General features: G+C 41.0%; 1 protein-coding gene across 7 annotated transcripts in view; it reads left to right on the forward strand.

The window, feature by feature from the left end:
• The window catches only part of ATG4C (autophagy related 4C cysteine peptidase), a 150,721-nt gene that overhangs the window by 94,413 nt on the left and 43,097 nt on the right, over nt 1-13,211 (forward strand). The window contains exon 11 of one of the 7 annotated variants that reach the window (XM_053575955.1): nt 3,658-3,795. The exons of 5 other annotated variants lie outside the window; for them this stretch is intronic. Coding sequence is in view for 1 of the 2 variants with exons in the window: in XM_053575953.1 (XP_053431928.1) it covers nt 3,658-3,732 (75 nt within the window). In the remaining variant the exon portion in view is untranslated. Of the gene's footprint in view, nt 1-3,657; nt 3,798-13,211 lie in introns of those variants that run through there. One more of the 7 variants, XM_053575953.1, reaches the window with a different exon arrangement.

Raw genomic sequence — 13,211 nt, forward strand, 5'->3', positions numbered from 1 at the left:
TGCTAATACAAATTCTTGTATTAATAGGAGCATGGCCCTGGGTTTCTTCATCCGCCTGGGAAAAAATTACTTGTTTGATGGTAAACAAAGAACAGAAGAATTGATTCACTGTCCTCGTTTTAAAAAAAGATGCTATGAAGCAACAGTGGAATAATTTTAATTGTAACCCTCTAACACTTGCGATCAGTGAGATCATTTGTGTTCTGATTTTAGGAAATGGGTCTTAGAGAGTACACAGTGCATCAGAAATGCAAAACTCCCCACATGTTCTCAGGACTTTGTCAGTGTTGCATGAAAGAGCATTTGTATTGGGATGCTTGGCTCTGAGGGTATTCTCTGTTCAGTATGTATTTACAGAGATGTATGAATATTTGATTAATGAGTCATGGTCTCTGGAGAAATTTAATAAGTGTATTGCTGTACAAAGCCAGGCCCTTAGCTGTGAACACAGCTGCCAATAGTGTCGCTGACACTGCGGCCCTTTCTGAATCTGATATATTATACGGAGTAAATGTCTTGGTTAAAAAGGGATCCGGGAGAGACATTCAGTTATCTGTTTTGAACTTTACTCAATTTACAGGCTTGGATTTGTAAAGCTTTTCCCACTGACAACAAGCAGTGATAGGGAAACTTAAAAATGACCTTTCAAGAAGTGATTATTTTGAAATTAATAAGTTAGAAAATTATTGATAAATAAAAAGCATTTGACTATTCTTTTTAAGATGATCTGTGGAAGATTCAGTAATAATTTTTTGTCTTGCTTATCATATAAGCAATATCCACAGAAATAGAAATGTAAAATATATTTGTGATTTAGATACATAGATCTTAACATCTATTTGAATGTCATAATCTAAATTCATTATTAAACATAATTTAGTGCTTTTTCAGCAATAATTAAAGGCTAATTTATCCTTCCTTCTTTTTTTTTTAATGTCTATGGAGAAATCAATTCTAACTTTCAAAGTGAGGTAGGTATTTTAGTAATGTTACTTCGGTTTAACTGCTTGAGTAACAGGGAGAAATGTCAGAAAAAGATAAATTTAGTGCAGGAGCTTTTGCTGGAAGCTGTAACTGCAGGTTAGAATTACCCATGCTATGCAGAATTTCCTGCAACACTTCTCCTTAGGGCCACGATGCATTACAGCAGACATATAATGAAGCTGCTATAAAATTTCTGGTAATTAAGGGGGATTTGACAGTAATTGCAACAGTGAATCAACTTAATTATTACCTGCTTCAAAGAGAGCTAACCTGATGTTATAATCTAACCTTTTCTACTTTTAAAATGGGAGATTAAACAAGTACATGTAGCATTTAAGAATGAAATCTGTTGAGATAGAATTGCATTAATACGCTTCCAATATACATTTTATGTACATGTACATGTCAACTTCTCAAGAACAAGCATTCAGCCCTCTGTGATCCATTAAAGCTATTTGGTATGCTCTGGAAATTAAACAAAACCCACGTATCTTATTCAATTTAGCTTCTCTTTAAGCCACAAACAGATCCTGGTTGTAGTGAACCTGACTTCCACAGGATAAAAGATACTTTCTTAATATTAGCATGTAAAGAAAAGAAACACGTTGGAGGCTGAGCTGTGTTTGTGGCGAAGCTTCTCTCTATCTCCTCTTATTTCCTATCCCCTCTGTCTTCCCTCCCACAAGAGTGGAGAGAAACGAAAGCAGTCAATGTGGTCTCAATGTGAACTCATGTTACAGACCAGTTTCTGTCTGGGGCTGGGTTTGAACCCGCCACCTCCGGCATGTGGGGCCGGTGCCCTACTCCTTTGAGCCACAGGTGCCACCCCCAGAAACTGTATTTACCAGCAGGTTCTGTGTTTATGGTCTGGTCCCCTCTGCAAATCTCCCCCACTCTCTTTTCTGCTTTTAAGCCTTATTATACTTGTGTCTTCCTGGCTTTATCTTTAGTAACAGCCCTATTAACTCTGTGTAATTAGAGAAAGTTGGGCTACCATGGTTTTGTTTTGGAGTTTGAGTCTTTTTGCCTGGTTTTGTGCATACCCTACGTAGAGACCCAGTGACTGGTTGGTGTCCCAGGAGACGGCTGAGGAGGCCTAGGCCTGGTGAGATCTGGGGACCGGAGAGTCTCGTTGCACCGTCTTCCACACGCTTGTAGGAAAGTGGCAGAATGGAATCTTCCTCAGCAGCAGCTGCTCAGCTGTCCAGGGGGCTGGGGAGGCTTTGGTCACTGACCTGGAGATGTCTTCTGGGCTGTTGTAACCGCAGCCTGGAATCCCAGAAGGATGACCAAGAACACGTTATACACCTTGTTTTCCAACATTGCTTTTTGCCACTAACCAAACTCACTCTCAATCTAGGAGGCAAACACGTGTGTGAAGAGGGGAATCAGGCAATGTGATTGTGACTTTATTTGGTCACTGACTGGCCTAGGGCAAATCCTCTAGAACCTCTTTCCCATTCATTCCTCTTCCAGGCTGAACTATAGTAGCTAATCCAAAGGGGTCTCCTGAGATCCGATTCATTTGTTTGTGTGTTAGACAATTTTCACCGTATCAGAAGGTCACCAAAGTAGCGTCCTTAACACATTAGCACTACTTAAAGCACTCCTGTGCTTGTCTATAATCCATGGCCCTAACTTTTGATTTACCAGAGGTCAGGGACCTATACAGTGGTTATATCTCTGAATTTGTTTTTGTTTTTGTCTTTTAAATGATTCATTCCCTGTTAGTAATTAACAGAGGGGTAAAAGGTAGGGAAGTCAAACCAAGTGATTTCTACTTGATAAACCACATAACAGGGCAGAGCGCTGGCATCCTACTCATACAGCCTGTCTGAGCCACTGGAAAAGGTGAACAAAGCAGACAGCCTTCCGTTCTCATGGAGCTCATGTTATCGTTGTAATTCACGGAGTGCTCACTATTCCGGACACTTTATATGTGTTATCTCATTTTTATGCCACAAACAGAAATTGGTGTTTTGCAGAGAAAAAAAACTTGAGGCTTAGCAAATTGCCCGAGGATACTCAGCTTCTAAATGGTACTTTCAGGATTCAACCCCAGATCTATTTGATTCCATAATGGTTGAAACTACTGATTTTGGAAGTGATGAACCATATTGTTTCTTTCTAGATATCACAGGTGATGGAGCACATGTGACTGCATCATTCAGACAGGTGAATACGAAGTTTCACCGAAGACTCTCTCTGAAGTGCATAAGAATTTTCAGTGTCAGCATTTTCAATGTTAGACATAAGATAAGAACCAGTATGTTTTGAAGCTCCTTTCAGTTCCTCTTGGATCTTTTCCACAAAGCAAAACACGTGCTAAATTCTTAGGAACTTTATGAAGAATCCATTTAGAGTTCTGCAGGGTAAAGACAAATTGTGATACTTCTTTCTTCTCATAGGATGATGGAGTAAAAATGTTAGCATTATGCTTTCTGAGAGAATGCTGATTTTACAACCATCTCAACCATTCAGGGACAGATTAGGGATATCTTCATCCTGCCCAGGCAATAGAGAAGTACTTTTTAGTCGATGCTCAGGTGGTCACAATAGCAGAGTAAGAGCGACTTGGATCATCTGAAAAAATGATGTTTGTCTTTGAAAGGTGGTAGGTTTTATGGGACCTTAAATATTTTATATATCTAATCCAATATCTTCTTTTTACAGATGAGGAAACAGATGTGGCCCCGAAAGAAAAATTTACTTGCCCAAGTTACACAGCTATGTATGACAGAGATGTGATGAGAACATAGTTTGTTCTGTTAGCTGGAAATTTAAAGAGTTTTGTGTTGAGAAATGTTAATATAAATAGCAGAATATCTATTCATGTCTCCTAAAAAGTCTACTCTTATTTAATTAAACTGGACTGTTCAGTTGATTTTTAAGAACTATAGTCCTGAAAAGGGACGGGGTTCTTATTACAGAAACTGTCTTTCCTGTTGTGTCAATTAGAGTATTGATGTAGAATTGGGATATTGAGTGAAGCTATAAATACGGGAAGTAGTAAACTAACAACAGAAAGAATCAGCCTGAGCATCTCTTCAAAAATATTTCTGCTCTTCCCTCCACCTCCTATCTTGGCTTTTCCTTGTGTTATTCTGTCACTGCTGCAGGAGGCCTAGGAAAATAGGTATTGATTGCCAGTTGCCAAAACTTCAATAGGAGAGTAGGATCCAAAAGGAAAAAGAGTGGAGATTTTTATTATAAAATCTCTATTTCAGTTACCTATCGCTGTGTGACAAATTAGAAACTTTCTGTCCTAATCTAATAAGGCTTTGTTATTCCTGATGATTCTGTGGGCTGATTGGGATCAGCTGTGAGGTTCTTCTGCTCTGCGTGCAAAGCTATATAGTCCCCCATCCAGCCACATTCAGCTGGGAGTTTGCCTGGAGCTTGCACATCCAAGACAGTCTCTCGGCTTTCAGGACTGCTTTCCAAGTGACCTCTCATCATCTGGTGCTCTAACCCCAATTTTCCTACAGCACAGCAGCTGGCTCTGAAAACTGCAAAAGCAGTAGCTTCCAGGCTGCTGGGCTAGGATCTGGCCCCGTGTCACTTCCACTTCATTCTGTTGAGCAAAATCCCTCAGAAATCCAGCCCAGATTCAAGGCTAGGAGAAATAAATCCTATTTATTAATAAGAGAAATGGTAAAGAATTTTGTGGCCATCTTTACTACAATCCCATTCCTTTAGGATCTCAGTTTTTCTTTCTCAACCAATCTTATATCTTAACTTTCTTAGCACTTCAATGTCCTCATCGAATATTCAACAAATGCTAGTATTTCCTTAGCCTTGGTGGTAACGTACTTCTTTCCTCAGTTTCCTCCAAAGGCAAAGATATTCACAGACATACATGGCTCAGGAAAACACAAGTATTGTACCTCCATGACATCCTCAATTTCAGAGATTACAAAACGATCCCTAATTATCTTCAGTAGAGTTGAAGTAGATTTTCCAGCCCTTTCTATTTTTTTTTCTTTTTTTTTTTTGCAGTTTTTGGGCAGGGCCGGGTCATGAACCCACCACCTCCGGTATATGGGGCTGGCGCCCGACTCCTTTGTGCCACAGACACCACCCCCCCCTTCTACTTTTTAAGAGTGTAAAAAGGGGGGCTCAAGTCCTAGGAAATTTAAATTTTGGAATAAAAGAGAAATATGAACATGTGAGAATAAGCCAGAGAGAGAATTTTGGCTGGAAATTTAGATGAGTAATTTGGTTCATCGAGGAGACCTGATCCATTTTCCCTTTGGCTGCTTAATTCTTATTTCTCTGATAGAGTCTGAATTCAGAGAACCATCCTCTCTGGTCAGCTACTCCCCTGCCAGAACAACAGAAAGTGCCAAACTGCCTCAGCAGCGACAGCCCATTTGACATGGAGAGCTTGTAAAAACAGGAATGAGGGATCAGCTTTGATTTCCCTGAACTTTTATTTTTTAATGATTACAAAGGATCTACACACAGGCACCCAGGTCTGCTTTTCTGCAGAAAATGCTGTCGTTGCAGACCCAGCCAGGCAGGCTCTCCTTAGACATTTAGACAATGGTGGGAACGGGCGTTACGGAGCAGATTACACTGTAAAGACAGCGATGTGATTTCTAATCCCCTTCTCCCCGAAGGCACCAGCAGAATCACCCAGAGGCAGCCTATTCCCCCTCAAATGAGATACAGCAGTTTATCACGTCAGACAACGCCACGGAGGGTTAAGGCTATAGGGCTTCTGGCTGTCAAGAGCAGGATTTCATCTTGGGGCCCCTCAGGCCATATGGAGGAAGCCTCTGAAGTTCATCCTGCTTCTCCCTTGTCTGGCATCCTGTCTCCATCCCTTGTCCCAGCATCCTCTTGACCAACTTTATAGCCCAAATCCAATTCTGTGTGTGAAATCGGCATCATAAGATTTTCCTCCTATTCGTCGAAAGAAGCCTCTCAACTGTATCCAATTGAATTTAGTAAACAGAAATATAAAAAGATGAAATTTTGTTCTAATTTATAAATTTAACATATTGCCAGAAACTTAGGGAACTATTTTTTAACATTTGGAACAATTCTGTAAAAAGAATTTGAAATTATTTCTGTCGACTAGAGACTGACTCCATGGAGGCAGGATCATGAGAGAAAACACATATGTAATTCTTTTGTGGAGCCACAATATCAAGATTCTGTTCACGACTCCTATTTGACTTCATTACCACCTATTTCAGGTTTTGCACACAGTAATTGTTTCATTGTAAAAATCCTTTGTGTCTATTTTCTGAATTGCTATGTTGTCTATAAATATTTAGTGATAATTCACGATTGGGTTGTATTTGCCCCTGTAGTTATGTATTACAAATGAAACGATACATCTGCTGAAATTAAAAGTGGCCACATTTTCGCTGGAGCTTAATTAAATGCCAAAATTTATCTACATTAACAACAAAGTAGTGAAATTTATTGATCAATTCACATGATATAAGTTGACAAATGGCTGAAGCAATTTCCATAATTTTCTACACGTGTTAAAATTTGTAATGAAAAAGAACACTATATTAACATTAAATGAGAACCGAGAGGGAGGTTTTGTACTGGGGCCAGTGCCCTGGGGCAGTGTACTTTGTTTCCCCGGCCCTGTCCAGGCTTGCTGTTTGAGCTGTGTACAGATGGGTCTCTGACAGTCCTACAGCTGTTCTCCTAATTGTCCATTAAGTGTTCTATTGATTCTCTGATTCAAAGTACATGTCTTTCAGCTCAAGCGATCGTGTGAAGTGGCAGACACATTCCTTGTAGAGTGACAGAGCTGCTTGAAACCTAAAAATGTGGTCTGCCAGTTTCAATTGAGAATCCTGCTTTCAAAGAAGCAGGCTTGGTTAAAGGCGCTTTGTAATAGCTAGTTGGGGTGTATTTTCTAAACTTTTAGCATCAATCGATTAAAGCAGCAGCAGCACGGAGAGTTTTAATTCCTGGTTAAGCATGTGCAGATTGCACCTGGCTGATACAGGGCGCGGCACAGGGGATCAGTGTTGGTAACGAACAGAGGATCACCTTTGTTTCCTCGTGTGCAGATTTCTTCCCCTGTGTACCTGACCTGGGCAAAATCATTTCCATGTGACTTGCAAGTTCAGTTTTAGCATTTTTGTAAAAGTTAAGATCATCTGCAATTCTAGATCATGCCAGTCAGAAGCCTGTTCAAAATCATCTCTCTTTAATCTGAAAAGTGAAAGATAAGGTGCATTATGTGTTGGGAGGACCATAAATCTTGAGAGAAACAAATAACCATAGATAAGACTGTAAAAGTTATTTAGTTCTCCACCGGAAGAGGTTTATGAATCTGAAATGCCCCGTCCGCTGTGTCGGGGTTTGGTTAGCACTGTGCCTCTTGTTCTAGGCAATTGTACTGCAAGCATCTCGTCAGAGCCTGGACTGTGCCCATCCTGTTGTTCAGATGTGGTCTAGGTGAAAGGAATAAAACAAAGTCACCATCCATAAGAAGTCTGAGACCAGGCGGCGCCTGTGGCTCAGTGAGTAGGGCGCCGGCCCCATATGCTGAGGGTGGCGGGTTCAAACCCAGCCCCGGCCAAACTGCAACAACAACAAAAATAGCCGGGCATTGTGGCGGGCGCCTGTGGTCCCAGCTGCTTGGGAGGCTGAGGCAAGAGAATCGCGTAAGCCCAAGAGTTAGAGGTTGCTCTGAGCCGTGTGATGCCACGGCACTCTACCCGAGGGCGGTACAGTGAGACTCTGTCTCTACAAAAAAAAAAAAAAGAAGAAGAAGTAGTCTGAGACTATGGTTTACATTGCCCCAAATCGGTTGCATATCTGTTGGGAGGACCATAAATCTTGAGAGAAACAAATAACCATAGATAAAACTGTAAAAGTTACTTAGTTCCAACCAAGCCTTCTTTGAAAGCAGGGCCCACAGGCTTTCTTTTCTCAATGAAATGACAAACCCACATGTTTTTACTATTTAGGTTTAGTTCCTAATTGCTCTGTGATGTAGTATTTCAATAGAAAGCAGTCTTATTCTCTAGTGATTTTTCATCTATAAATGGAATGAACCAATCTGCTACCTACTGCGTACCATTAATTTAGTGAGGAGCTGCCCCGGTGGCCTTCATCACGGTTGAGGCTCCTTGGGGTGATTTTAGCTGTGGCATACGTCTGTAGAGTCATCTAGATTTCTAAAGGGAAGAAGATTATCAAACACATATTTAAATGTGTTTAGTGCATTAAATATGCATATTTAAATGTGAAAAATGATAAATGTAGATTATATCTATAAATATCGATTAAGGAGAATCACTTCTTGTTAGGAGAAGGAATAATTGAAAATTGCTGTTCCCCACAACTAGCTGTTTGTTCCCTTTCATGTCAACTTTGTGACTTCTCACCAGAGCCTCTTTTGAAGGGCACCTCTTTTCTTTTTTTCTCATTACTGTTGGGTAAAGGAGCATGGCCACTAAGCTAGTGCTCTTTTTTTTTTTTTTTTTTTGTAGAGACAGAGTCTCACTGTACCGCCCTTGGGTAGAGTGCTGTGGCGTCACACGGCTCACAGCAACCTCTATCTCTTGGGCTTACGCGATTCTCCTGCCTCAGCCTCCCGAGTAGCTGGAACTACAGGTGCCCGCCACAACGCCCGGCTATTTTTTTGTTGCAGTTTGGCCGGGGCTGGGTTTGAACCCGCCACCCTCGGCATATGGGGCCGGCGCTCGTGCTCCTTTTGTCAGAGAGCAAATGACTTGTGTCCTGCAGCTCTGTCTGAAGTGTGGCTCTTTGCTCCGGCCTTCCCACCCACAGGCCTCCCCGCCCTGGAGCCTTCCCTTCCCGCCCAAAGGCCTTCTGGCCATAGTGCCTGAGTGGGAAGTGAGTTGTCTGCAGTAAGAGCTGATGAAATGGGGAGATGATGTGTATAGTTTTGGTTGTTTTTAGTGTAATGTATTTAGGATTTGGAAGCGTTAGGAGTTGTTTAATCTGTTTTTAAAATATTTGTTTTGAAATTACGAGGTATATGAATGAATGAAATATGTGATGTGTATTACAGAATCTAATCTGAATTTATGGATTTACGTGTTTGCTGAATGTGAAACTTTCAACCAAAATGTCCTCTTATCAAAGGATGATAAAGCCTCCCTATCTGCTTTTTCTTGGAAAACAAGCAAAAAATCTATTTTTAACATAGTAATATAGCATGTATTGATACCTGCAAAACATTACGTGAATCTACTTAGACGCCAGCACTTTCAATTACACCGTTAGCCAGTTTTTTAAAGAGATTTTTAGAAGCTTTCAACTGTAGACTTTTGTCTTGTTGAATGAACTTCAGCTACACTAAATTTTAAGTAAATTTGTGATGACTGAGCAATATACATTGGCTGAGCTGGAATCCAATAACCCACAGGACAAATTAATTTTCAACAAAAAGGGCAGAAACCTCAAGTGCCGTGAGTATGTGGAGTCTCATTCTATCTCTCTGGAGCCATTTTTGCAAATCACTACAGCTATTCATAATCTAAATCAGTCTCCTTTAGCAGCAGAAAGATCTTTTTTCATGACAAAACAGAAGATGACATTCATTAGTGCCTAACTTGCATAAGCTACCTTAAATTTATTGGCGCTCTTCTACTTATCTGGGTGAGAATTCCTTTGTCTACAGCTATAGGAAAATTCCAGTTGTACTACTTAAAAATATAAATTGTCAGTTTTATCAGAACTTTTGGCAGTTTACTTTATTTTAGAAGTAAAACTGGTGGTTAAGGTTTTAAGACTTCCAATGGGCGTTGTTCCAATCATATTTAATAGGTGCCTAAGATAGTAATAGGATTACGTATAAGCTTCTGTGCCACACACAAAATACCCACATTTTCATCCATGAACTGCTGGCTAGGCCTTTTTTTTTACCTGCCAACCACAGACAGACTTAAAACCTCTCAGTTGTTTGCCTATCTTACTCACGGACTACGTGTAATCAAGAAAAGGGCAAGGCTTGGCACCTGTAGCTTAAGCAGCTAGGGCACCAGCCATGTACACTGGAGCTGGCGGGTTTGAATCTAGCCCATGCCTGCCAAACAACAATGACAACTACAACCAAAAAATGGCTGGGCATTGTGGTGGGCACTTGTAGTCCCAGCTACTTGGGAGGCTGAGGCAAGAGAATCGCTTAAGCCCAGGAGTTTGACGTTGCTGTGAACTGTGATGCCCTGGCACTCTACCCAGGGTGATGGCTTGAGACTCTGTCTCAAAAAAAAAAAAAAAGGACAAGATGCTTATAAAACATCATTTTGAAATGTTCCATGAGCTGTATACCAGTCAGTGGGAATCTTAGCTTTATATCATGTTCATAGTCTTGTGATTAGAATCCTTCTTTTGTTTGTTGGTCAAATTTTCTTTCCAGTTTATGGGAACCAGCTTTGGATCTATCTGGAAGAATTAAATTATTACTATATTATTAAGACCATGTGTTGTGGGTTTTGTCCCCTCCCACCTCTATCCGTGCTGGTTAAAAAGAAATGAGGAAAAACCGAGGATACATTTGTTTTGCAATGATAGTTTTGTTTGCTGGTTTTCTGATGATCAAATCCTTGACCCAGGAGGACAACTGCATGCAAGCCTTATTTCGGCAGGGCAAAATGACAGTGTGGTACCTGTACAAAGAGGAGGTGGAGACGGAAGAGAACGGGGTGAGGTTAATGTAACCTCACTTGGCAAGAACTTCAGGTAGAAACCAAGACCTATTTTTGAATATTGGGGATGATGGGATTGTAAGATAGTCAGATCCCAAAAGAATCCTTCACGGAAGCTCTTTTTTCTGTGACTACAGAGCATCTCAAATGCCTGAATTCACATTTCTATCTGTCTGTTGCTAAGTCATCATTTATCATAGATGGTGACGTTGAGGCGAGCTTTGCATGTGACCTGCAATGAAGGAAAATTGAACAGCACCACAGTGGTGTGGCCACACATTGGAAAAAAGCCTTATACTTTGAAAAAAGTATATTCCATGTTCACAAGACAGAATTGTGCTGTAAACTTGAGTAGTTTATGTTAATTAAGGAATGCGTTCGTGCCTCTGGTGCCAATCATTGTGATCTAACCAGATGAGCTAACCTGGTTAGTCACATGCTATTAAATATTCTACCATGAGGTCTCCATAAAAAATGAAATTTTTAAGTCAATCAATGCCTTTTTTCCTGTCTTGGAAGATAATGTCAAAGAGCAGGAACAGAGAGAAGTAGAGCTCCAACCTAAACCACAGGTGAAAAGCAACTTCCGGAGTCTTCTCTGCCATGGAGTCCACTTCCCATAACGGTCTCTCACCTGGTTTTCCTGTTTTCCCAGGCAGGTTGTGCTCGGGATTTACACTTCTCGGGTTTACATAGCCAGTCTGCCATTCCCTTGCTGTGTGACTTAGTGCAAGTTATTTAATCGTCCTGGGCTTCAGTTTTCATCTCTGGGGAATAAAGTAATGTTGGCGTGCCCGAGAGCTCAGTCCTTGGTCTTTTCTCTCCTGCGTTTAGACTCCTTGTTGCTCTCCTCCAGCTCCATGACTAAATCGTCTGTGTAGTGGCTACTCCAGGTTGGATCTCTACCCTTACCTAGCTGGGTATCTGGTAGGCACCTCAGATTTAACAGCCCCTAAAAAGCTGCTTATTCCATAGTCTTCTATCTCAATAAATAGCAATTATATCTATTTAGGCCAAATGCTTGGAGTCCCCTCTCTTTTTCTCACTCCCATATACATTCTATCAGTAATGGAATTGTGGTGAACATTCAGCACTTCCTGTCTCCATTCTCTGCTTTCCATTTCTCCATAGCATTTATCACCATCTGGAAATCATTATTTTATTTGTTTGCCCCTACAAAAGATAAACTGGAGAACAGAGGGTTTTGTGTGTTTTGGTTACAGTTGAAGCCCTTAGCTAACCCAGACCAGTGCCTATAACATGTTAGACCTCAATAAATATTGGAATGAATGATTAAGTATTTAGAGTAGCTCTTGGCACAAAATGAACACTCAATAAGTGTAAGTTCTTATTTTATTCCAAATATAAAGTTGCTATTGTGCATAACATGGGGTGACTCTATCAGCCATGATGACTCCCTGTTTGCTCCATCAGGCTTCCCTTTCCTGAGTGTACAACAATCACCTTTTCATGTTTTTCCGTCAGCTTTTCAGCCTTCTTTTCACAAGGCTGCTTGTCACTCACAGCAGCGTTGACCCACGTCTCTCCCAGTTTCCCTGCAACATCATTAATGGATAGTCCAGGATGTTCTCCTTTGATTTTGGGTGAAACTCCAAAATCAAAAGAGGCTCCTTATACATGTTAATAACCCCTTATGTAGTGAAACTCTTTAATTATTTTACTGTCACTCAAAATATTCCTTTTAGATCACCTTAGAGCTTCACAAGGCCTTGTGCATAGCACACGCTCATTAAATGTCTGGTGAATAAATTAAGTTCCTTTTCTGACTTGACAATTTCCTTTTTGGAAGATGAAAATCTTCAAGATGAGGCAGTGTGGCCTTATATGAGCTCCACAGAGACAGTGCCAGGGCGCATAAGAGTCAACAAGCCCTGGGCAACTATGCCTTGCTGAGGAAAAATAACCAATCCTGGGAGAGAAAGGAGGTCTTAAGACACTGACAGGCAGGGCGTCATGATTGCATTCTTGATGGAGACTGGAGTGACAGGATGTCATCATTGCATTCTTGGTACAAACCTGGGAGACAGGACATCATCACTGCATTCTTGGTACAGACCTGGGAGACAGGACGTCATCATTGCATTCTTGGTGCAGACCCGAGAGACAGGACGTCATCATTGCATTCTTGGTACAGACCTGGGAGACAGGACGTCATCATTGCATTCTAGGTGCAGATCCGAGAGACAGGATGTCATCTTTGCATTCTTGATGCAGACTGGAGAAACAGGACATCATCATTGCATTCTTGATGCAGATCTAGGAGACAGGACGTCATCATTGCATTCTTGGTACAGACCTGGGAGACAGGACGTCATCATTGCATTCTAGGTGCAGATCCGAGAGACAGGACGTCATCATTGCATTCTTGGTGCAGACCCGAGAGACAGGATGTCATCTTTGCATTCTTGATACAGACTGGAGAGACAGGAAGTCATCACTGCATTCTTGGTACAAACCTGGAAGACAGGACTTCATCACTGCATTCTTTTTTTTTTTTTAATTGTTAAATCATAGCTGTGTACATTAGTGCAATCAAGGGGTACAGTG

Source organism: Nycticebus coucang, chromosome 22 (assembly GCF_027406575.1).
Source record: "Nycticebus coucang isolate mNycCou1 chromosome 22, mNycCou1.pri, whole genome shotgun sequence".
Lineage (NCBI taxonomy): Eukaryota > Metazoa > Chordata > Mammalia > Primates > Lorisidae > Nycticebus > Nycticebus coucang.